The sequence below is a fragment of the Morone saxatilis genome, unplaced genomic scaffold (assembly GCF_004916995.1).
Source record: "Morone saxatilis isolate NCDOM2014 unplaced genomic scaffold, NCSU_SB_2.0 Contig7, whole genome shotgun sequence".
Lineage (NCBI taxonomy): Eukaryota > Metazoa > Chordata > Actinopteri > Moronidae > Morone > Morone saxatilis.
The window spans coordinates 6,058,280-6,068,516 of NW_023340246.1; the positions used below are offsets into that span (position 1 = coordinate 6,058,280).

At 44.1% G+C, this 10,237-nt stretch overlaps 1 protein-coding gene across 1 annotated transcript in view; it reads left to right on the top strand.

Annotated features, from left to right (window-relative positions):
* The window catches only part of ism2b (isthmin 2b), a 9,333-nt gene extending 2,064 nt beyond the window's left edge, over positions 1-7,269 (top strand). Inside the window, exons 2-6 of the mRNA XM_035678260.1 lie at positions 2,084-2,335; positions 3,395-3,737; positions 5,539-5,676; positions 5,803-5,871; positions 6,038-7,269. Coding sequence (XP_035534153.1) covers positions 2,084-2,335; positions 3,395-3,737; positions 5,539-5,676; positions 5,803-5,871; positions 6,038-6,555 — 1,320 coding nt within the window. The 3' untranslated portion in view covers positions 6,556-7,269. The remainder of the gene's footprint in view (positions 1-2,083; positions 2,336-3,394; positions 3,738-5,538; positions 5,677-5,802; positions 5,872-6,037) is intronic.
* The last annotated feature ends 2,968 nt before the right edge of the window (positions 7,270-10,237 follow it).

Genomic DNA, 10,237 nt, shown 5'->3' on the forward strand with positions numbered 1-10,237 from the left:
GATCGGAAGAGCCCCACTACAGAGAGGAGGAGAGCAGGATCAGAGAGAACGAGGGGGAGGAAGAAAGGAGGAGGAGAGTGATATACAGGGTGGAAGAATACAGGATCCAGATGTGTAACAAGACGAGATGAGGAGGGTGTGAAAGTATGTGGCCTCTCTCATGACTCCGGGTCCGGAGTCTGCGTGTGTGTGTAGGTGTTGTTGGCGCGTGTGTGTGAATGTTGGTGTGTGTGAGTGAATGCTGTCGCCGCTGGTCAGGTTTGACAGTGATGGTCACGCTAAAATGGATGCTGGGAGATTTCAATAAAATCTTAAACCCTATAACCCTATACAAAAAAAACTAACTAACCAAGTTTCATCAATTTATCATTTAGTCTACAGCATAAAAGGCAAAGGCCACAGATTGTCCATCCCATTTTCCCAGAATCGAAGGCGACATCTTTTTGGATTTTGGACCGTTGGATCCAACATCCAAAAAGATGTCGCCTTCGATCCAAAGACATTCAGTTTACAGTGATATAAAACAGAAAAGCAGCAGATATTCATCATGTTGAGGCTTCACTTGGAGATCAGTGATTATGAGGATCAACTAACAGCTCTCACTGTATCCAGTGCTGAAAACTTGATCAGTGGAGTTTGACTTGCAGTATTGTGTATCAGTGTGGTAGAAATTCCAGTTGAAAGCGAGAGCCACTTCATGCCTGAGTGTTTTCAGCAGCATAATTAGTCTGTTTTAATGGCATGTTGAGTTTTCTTGGGAAGAAAATGTGGTAAATGGTCAAACTGCACTTATTGCAATATGTGTACTATTTGCTTACAGTATTTGCAGTGGGTGACATTCCAGAGAGAGGCTAAATATCCCCAAAAGGTTATCTGCCTGTCGCCACCACTTTACAGATATCCGGGGAGGGGGCCAACTTCTCTTCATTCATCATTTGTCACGCTTGACGGGCCTCTCCTCCAAACAGGCATAATGTGTTCACATGCTCGAATCTGACCGACCACATAACTTCTTTATGGGACAATCACAGGCGGTCAGTGAAAAGTACACCCTGTTCTAGAAGCCATAACTATAAATCACCAACCGTTTGGTCATTAATTCAGACATTTCCTCTCCTCTTTAGCCCTCCAACTGCAACTGGTTTGCTCTGACCAGACCACAAACTGGCTCAGGTCAAATCTCAAGGTCCCGTCCAATCATATGTTTGGGCCAGTGTAGCATATTCAGGATGATATAGACATGAGTGAATGGCAGACAAGGGTTCATTAGAGGGTTTGGATTTTGGTTTCTGACCAGTGTAAGGCATGAACTAGATATGCGTTCTATTAGACATGAAACAGACACATGTACACTGGAGGATCGGGCCGACCACGAATCAGCTTTCAGTGACTGTTTTCCACATACAGCGCCTACATCTCCAATCCCCCACCATTATAATGTCACCAATAATCACCATGACTCTCAGAGATCAACATTTCCTCCTGTTCTTCTCAGTAATTGTAAAACCTGAAAGGTCAAAATGAAGTGGCGGCCGTAGTGGCGGCAGCACAGCAGGTTCAGACACGCTCGCACCAGCCCAGGGGTCCCACGCCTCCCAGGCCCTCTCATTAAAGCTAAAAGAGGATCTCTCTGGCACAGGCCCCTCTTTGTCCACGGCCTGGATGCCATGACTGTTGTGGGAAAAAAAAGAATGAAACGAATGAAGGCTGCTTGGTCACTTGGCTGGTTAGTTGGATGCCTCAGGGGCTTTTTGGAATTGCTGACCAAGCTACGAGGTGGTAGATGGTTTCAAGGTTTCTTGCTGGAAACAGAGCACTAATTGTTTTTATCCCCATCAAAGAGCCGTTATAAATGATCGATCCCTTTTTGTCATTAGCACTAATGCAGCCACCGGTCTTTAAACTGTTATTTCAGCTGCCCTTTTTCTTTACATTATTAAAGGTGGCGTCTGCCAATCAGGCTTTAAGGCATTCCCTGTCCACCATCTCCCTTTTAGTCATTTAATCCTTTTAATCATTCTACTAGATGATTGTTTGTGGTCCAGATGAACCCTTTATCTTACGTCTGAACTCGTGTTTGCAGGCTCACGGCCACCCGGCTCACAGCGACGGGGTCCAGTATGTCCCTGAGGTTTTGGACCAGCAGAACCAGGTTCAGAGTCTCTTGCCTGAGCCCCACAGCCACCAGAGGAGGTGGTCGCACCCCCAGCACCGCTCGCTCGGTCTTCTTCCGCAGCCTGAGCCCGAGGAGGAGACTAAACCCTTCATCCTGGATCTCAAGAACTTTCCAGACCTGGCCAATGCTGACATCAACTCGCAGAATCCCAACATACAGGTGAGTCGGGAGAGGGGATTCAACCATCACAGTATCTGGCAGTCTTCTTACAGACAGAGATCTTCATTTTTAAACTGAGTTAGGAATACGAAAAAAAGTTGATTTTAGCCGCGGTATCCATACAATGACCAGTAGATGGTGAATTATGGGTTCAACTAAAACCATTCATGCAAGGACAACTGGGGCATTTTGTCTTTTATTTAGTAAAATGATTTATTTCCTTAATGTGTAACAAAATCAACAGTCTTCCAGTCTAATGTCAGAGACCTGGCTGCGTCTTTCTTTGCTACTATTTAATTAAAATGTAATAAAAGAGAATGAGCTCTGTGATGGTAAGTGTTAGCCATTAAGTCCTCATCATCTACTTCTAAAGTTGCTCTGTTTAACTTATCTCGTGGCAGTTATACTCTCAACTCTGGCCCGTGTAATCAGGATGTGGTTAGAGCGACATAATGATGCCAGCCTAAGTCTACATCAAGCACAGAGACGGATGACATTTTTGATGAGTTTTCATGTAGCATATACACCAGATGTACCATACTCTGACTGAAAGACTCTACACTAGAGACGCTCACAAAAAGAGTTGTTGTAAACATTGTGAAAGATGTTTTTCCTTGCTCCTCTCTCGGGCCCTTGGAAGTAATGTAGCATCTAGGATGAGTCATATCGAGGTAATGAGAGGTAGTTATCCATAATAAATGCTCACATTCTCTCCCTGAGAGCATCGTTGGGTTGGCTGAATGCTCATGCTCACGTCTGGCTGGCTGACTTAGATCCGGAGAAAACCTTCTCTGCACATTTGAGATAGTTGATTTCTTGAGAAGAGCGCTAAAGAGACACCAGAGTACTGGCCTGAGTTCTTTTTTGATGACATGTTACGGCAAAAGCAGTTCAATCACTAGCTGTATATCATTGTCTGCCAATCACACTACAGTATGGACTCTTTGTTTGCTAGTTAGGACTTATAGGAGAGAGCTGTTGGTCTTCACATCAGTGACACAGATGAATATGTTCCTGGCTTCCATCAGGGTGACAGAGACCTTCTCTTTTTCAATGTAGGTAACCATTGAAGTGGTGGACGACCCCCAGATGGAGGTAGAGATGGACCTGGCCAAGGAAAAAGACTGGCTACCATCCTCTTCCTCCTCCCCCTCCTCCACAGTAGATTGGCTCGGAGGCAAGAAGCTTTTCTGGCCCCTCTTCTGGAGTTACACCGACGCCGATTCCAGCGAGGACAGCAGCAGCAGCAGCAGCAGGTCAGGCGTGGAGGAAACTGGCGAGGAAGAGGAGGAGGAAGATTACTCCCTGGATTACGGCAGCGAGGAGCCCTTACCCAGCGGAGTGGGCGGAGACTGGGATACGCGTTGGAACGAAGGCTGGGATCCAATGCAGAGCTACTATGGTAAGGTCTGCCAAGTGGTACACTCGCTGCTGCACAGCCACACAGCTCCTTCATATCCCACTGCATCAAAGCGATCATGGCTTTAAAAAAATACCAAAATGGATCCTGTGGGTTTTAAAGAGAGAGAGAAAGATAATGGGAATATCTGTGAGGAGAGACAGAGAGAGAGAGAGAGAGAGAGAGGCCGAGGGAGAACAATGGAGAGAGTGGCTCAGGAAGGCTGCATGATAACTGTCTAACTGCGATGCCAGCATGCGAGGCAGCATGAGCACTCGACCATCAGGACATTGTGGGTTAGGGGCACTTTGAAGTGGACACTGGTGTTGCTGGTCCAGAGGCCTGCCTTTTGAAGATGGGTCCGATGCACTCGCTAATGGCAGCGTGAGGCCGCCACTGTTCCCTGGGACAAAACAGCCCTCTGCTTGTGGACAATTAGAGGGCAGATTGGGAACACACAATGACAGGGGCAATTCGGCCAGCCCTTTCATCCTTCCCCAGGACCCCATGGGCCCCCCCAGACCCTGGCGGCCCTCGCTGCCCTCTGCGGCTCGGCCTTTTGAGCCCGTTCAAGAATTTCGGGGGGCTTTCGGGGCTGTGCATAACTTTTGCAGCCCGTTTCCCCCTCTTAATTCTGCCTTCCTCTGGTGGGAAAAATTGTTGTGTTTCAGCTCGCACAGACCTCTTATTCAGTGGTAAAAACAGTGAATAATGAGAGAGAAAGAGAAAGGTGTAGATGGTGAATTAAAGAGAGAGAGGCTGGAACGGAGCCATAGAAAAGGAAAGAAAGAAAAAGAAAATTCAGATGGGCTGGGCAGTGGGTAGGCCTACTGTAGATCAGAGTGCAGTTATGGCCTTACCACAGCCTTCTTTCTGCAGACAATTTCCCACAGATACAAATGTGTGCATGAGTGATCTGTTTGTTTTTCTAAGCGTTTCGGAGGTTGCTGTTGTAGTGTAATCTCAAAATGTAGTAACAGGTGTCTAAACAAACAAGCTCCTTTTGACTAGTAACCCTTCCCTTACCCATTATGCCAGTGTATAGAGTTGATCTGTTTGACTGCAGTGCATGTAGACGAGCCAGCAAAGGGCAACAATGCCTATTAAGTGGTCACATCTAAAGACTCGCTGAACATAAATCAAGGATGTGTGCCACAGCTCCTTCTGTAATTAAGACTCTCCTGAGACCTCATTCCCGTATGGCCACATAGCGAGTTGGCAGCGCCCACAAAGTCAAATTGGGTGCTCGCTACACCCAAGCTGGTATTTCTGCACCCACCTCGCCTTTAATCAAGAATGACTTGTTTTCAGTGTTATTAACACCACAAGGAAACATGGTGCGGAGGCGGACAGCCACAGCACAGCTTCTCTCTCTCTAATTTTACTGAAGCATTCTTAAAAAGAATATGGGTTTGCATGGGAAAGGTTAGACCAGGAGAAAATGGTCATTTATATGCACTGAGACATTCCAGAAACTTAGAAAAGTCATTCCTGCACAGTAAAGAGTTCACTTCAACTCTAAGATGTGAGGTGTTTGGTTGGATTTGCAGGGTTTTTCCTTGTGTTCATAATCTCACTAAAGCCTTTGAAGCTGTTACTGTAAACTGTATTCCATGCTTTCAGAATGTATTCCTCTCTTGACCTCTCTGATAGTTTTTGCAGTATGTAAGTTATATTGTGCTTTAATCTTAATTGAATCCGATGAGTTATCATAGTAGTGCAGAGTAAGTTTTGATAGAATGTGTTTGAATTAGGCTGAGTTTTTGGCACTGACTATGTTTGGATTTTGTTTTCCTTTCCACAGAGAAGGAGACCGATGAGTGGACACCCTGGTCTCCATGTTCAGTGACATGTGGACACGGTGAGAGGAAGAGGACCAAGTCTTGTGGCTACTCCTGCACTCTGACAGAAGCCTCTAAGTGTGACCTGGAGCCGTGTCCTGGTGAGATTACATGTCCATTTTAAGAAATAGAAATAACCAACCAAGGCCAGAGTACAGAGGTATTTTTATTCTGCTTTCCCAGCTGGCTTTTCATCTACAGCTCATGTACCACTCTCCTCTTTGTAGGTGACGTCAACACCGTGGTAGAGCCTTTTCCTTTTGAGATGGAGAACGGTACAGAGCCTTTTGGGACAGGTGAGGTTTTTCTAACGTTTTCCATAAAAGCTTTCATCATTTGAAAGAATTATAGCATATTTTACCCCATTAACTTAAAGTGACAGTTCTTAGTTCTACCAGTAGTGCCAACATGAACAGCTCTAACACCCAATTTCATGTGGTGGTGTTGTCCTCTTTCCAATAGATGTGGACAGCTGTGAGAAGTGGCTCAACTGCAAGAGTGAGTTCCTCCAGAGGTACCTCCACCAGGTCCTGTCTGAGCTGCCCAGCTGCCCCTGCTCCTACCCCTCTGAAGTGGCATACACTGTGGTTAGTGTCTACGACGAGACTCACGGCAGACAGTTCCGCTGGCGTGATGCCAGTGGCCCCAAGGAGCGCCTGGATATCTACAAGCCATCAGCGCGTAGCTGCATCCGTTCAGCACTTTCCGGCGACTCATCTACTCTCGCAGCGCAGCACTGTTGTTACGGCGATCGCGGGCGGCTGATCACACGGGGGAAAGGCGCAGGCACGCCGAACCTGATCAGCACTGAGTTCTCACCTGAGCTGCACTTCAAAGTGGATGTGCTGCCTTGGATCCTGTGCAAGGGAGACTGGAGTCGCTTCCATGCAGTGCGGCCACCCAACAATGGATTGAGCTGCCCTGAAAACCCCCATGAAGACGTGTTCATGAATGAACTGGAAGAGGCCAGGGAGTACTGAGGGACCGCAGCCAAAACTACCACTTCACTCAGAGTCAGAGGGCCTAATCCTAATTTGAGAGGAGACTGCCTACCTTAAAAGTCGTAAAATATTACACGTAAACCATGCATCATGCATTAACCATGCATTGACTCAGAGGAAATGCACATTTGTGATTGGGAGATTTGTGGGATTTAGGAATGATGGTGAAGTGTGGCTGTCTCAAGTTAGGATTTGGCACAGTGTCCTGATATCAGACTCGACTGAACTGAACTCAATTGCAAGAATGGAAAAAAATGCAGTGTTCTCCCGTCGCTTGCCAACCTGTTCCACATCTGGCATGACATCAAGCTCTCTCTCTTCATATTCAGTCCACTCTTCTGGGTGTGTGTAAGCATGATGTCTACCTACTGGCTTTTTGATGGTGTCCTGGAGCGCTTGTGATTGACAATAGCAACATATGGTAAACATCCTGATAATGCTTCTTGTAGGTTTTACATTAGGAAATGTACGAATGTGGGCTGTTCATACTGATGAAAAAAACACATGCATGGGAAGAGTCCAACAGATGAATATCCCCAACGATGCTGCTACAATCTAAAATCCTTCAGGTTTTACAAAGGGGTTAAGAGGAGCAAGACAACAGGAAACCAGTAGACCCAAAAGGTGCCATATGCATTCACAGTGATGTACATTTCAGCCAATCTTTTGGGACACTAAAATGTGTAATATTAGACGAATTTGGGATCTCAACCAGAGAGGTCAGCTAAAAGGATTTTAAAAGATTCTGCTGTCATTATCGAGCTCGCTAGTGAGAATTCTGAGAACAGCCCTTAGACGCAGTAATGGTACGGGAACAGCACATTTGATTTCAAAGGTTTTGTCACACAGATTGATTTCATGTGTTTCCTCACATTTTCACAGCCAGGAAGATATATGATCTGGGTGCCAAAGAGTTCAAAATCAGACTGTTGGTGCCTGTGTAAATCCAGCCTCCAAGTCTCTACGGTGCAAATGTAGGATAAAGTGAAGTTCTACAGTGAGTAGATTGTACTCATAGATGTGTCTCTACAATGTTCTCAGGGGGACTAACTGACCTTGATAAACACATTTGTTCATTTACCTCGACAGCGGAGCACTATTGGAACTAGTATAAAGTGTATTGGGGTAGATTAGTAGGAGGGTATCGGATGTGTAATCCAGATTGGAATTGATGAACAGATAATGCTTAGAGAAAGCAATTGGAACCCTTATAACTGAATAGCTGTTGTTGATGCATTGTGAGTGGTAGAAAGATGTCATTGCTGTTTAAGCTGTTGGCTTAGGGTCTTTGGGTTTATGTACAGAACTTGATTGGATAGAAAGGACATTCCTACTCATTAAATATTCCTAAGAGGTCATGTAGTTGGAGCCCTTATCCTTACTAACATAGAATACAGGGAAAGGCAACATGGAAGTAGTCGCCAATAGCAAATATCTCAGTCTTTCACTGTTATGTATAGCACAAAGGATTCAAAAGGCTGATGCACCTCACTCAAAAAACAGTTGCAGTAAACCCAAATTTACTTAGAAATACCTTAAAACTCCAGGAATTGCCAGTTCTATCCAGTCTAATTCTATGGATGTTCGCTCCAAACCTTTTTTCAGGAATTCTGCTTCCAGATATGTATATGCGATCAGGCATTTACATTTTGGAATCACCAATTTTAAAGGAAGGCACTTTATTTAAGGTATATATATATATAAATATATATATATATATGTATTAATATATATATATACACAAACGATATATCAAAATGTACTCATGTTTGCCATTTGTTGATGATAGTGTTATTGTGAAGGGAAACTTGCCAGAAATGCTGCATTGTTCTATGAAAGTGCATATATCAAGTGTTCTGTTGAGGAAAGCATGATCTTTTTGTGATTTCTGAATCTAGTATTACATATATGGTGCTGTACAGTATTTATTTGTCTGTTCTCTTTTTTTTTTTAAGTTTGCTGAAGCTTTGAAATGTCTCTATACTCAACATGGTGCACTAATCGGACTGAGAAATGAAGGCACCCATTATCAAAAGGGAAACCACTTGCCCTCATAACCTCATATCACTTCATACAGCAACATCAAGTGTCTGTGTTTCATTCTACTTTGTACTGCAGTGCTCTATGAATATGTTGTTGCAATTATGCTGAAGAAATATATAAAGACCTTGCATTCATCATCTGACTTTTTAATGCGTCGTTTCTTTTTCCACACGTTAGATACTGTGTAGTAGAGCCAAGCATAGCATTGCTGTAGAGCAAAATTCCTTTAACACAACTGACTAGTTATACTCTATATTGACTGACATACCAAACTTTTCCGTACCTCTCCTCTCCGACAAGACAGGTACAGTGCAGCAAGCATTCCTTTAAAGTTCAAACATGTCACTTCCTAGTTTGCATCAACAGGCTACATCTACACAGACCAACCAGACATGTGACAGACCATTCAGGCCTCTCTTCCAAGTACCCCAAATGTCTGAAAGTCCCTTCATACCAGGACATTAACAAAGAAAGGTTTGTTGAAAGAATAGTCTAAAGATTGATACCACTCTCATTATTGTAAGGTGGATATGAAGCCAGCCAGTTAGCTTAGCTTAGCGCAAAGACTGGAAACAAGGGAAAACAGCTATCCCTGCTGTCTAGGAACAAAACCTGTCTACCAGCACCTAAAGGCTCATTAATACACGTTTTGCAAAGCAGATATTTTAACATGAAGCAGTAGGGTAAACACAGGTGTTACCAGGGTTACCAGTTAAGGTTCTCGTCATTCAGATCAGTCAGGGTGCTACTATTGTGCATGTTGGCTCACTGGAAAGGCTCTCTTAATTTCTCTTTGTCTCTTAGTCCCTTAGTATTCGTAACACCTGTGTTTACCCTACTATTTTATGTCAAAATGGCTGCTGTGAAAAAGGTCTATTAATGTATTTTGTTGGTTTAATATGTGCAAAAAGTTTAAAAACTATGCATTGCAGTGTTACGGGGGTGTTGGGGTCCTGGCTATTTCTTGGCAAAATGCACCTTCCAGCTTTAAAGTGGATATTGTTATTTAGGCTAGCGGTTTCCCCTCGTTTCCAGTCTTTAGCATAAGCTAAGTAAAAGCTAAGCTAACTGGCTTTCGCCCATATTTACAGTGACTGACATGAGAGTGGTGTTGATCTTTCATCCAATTCTCAGGGCAAGAAAGCAAATAAGCATTGTTATAATAATAATCTGCAAATACCACTTGTGGTTGTGTGTCTGTTAGTGTCTGGCTTGATGAGAAGTAATGTGTGTAGCATGTGACTCCTACTATTCACCACCATTACCTTTCCCACATCCAACACATCCTCAACACAACGATGACAAGATTCAATTAGGCATTCCACGAGCTCTCATGCAGTCGCCGTTTGAGCCAACAGCATCAAACGCTTCCTCAGTTTACTCTGCTTTATCGTCTGTGTGTTCTCAATCTAACATTGGTTTTCTTAATAAGTTGGGTTCACGACTACGAGTCAAAAGTCGTACTAACATTTTCTGTCAGAGTTCTCAACAATTTAACCGCAGGCTTTCTAAACCATGCGTGCTCCAGGATTTACCAAAAGTGCTTCGGGCATTCTTCTGTTGATTCACAAGGGTTACACATTAGGCAATTCATGAATATGATTATTGGTTGTGGTTG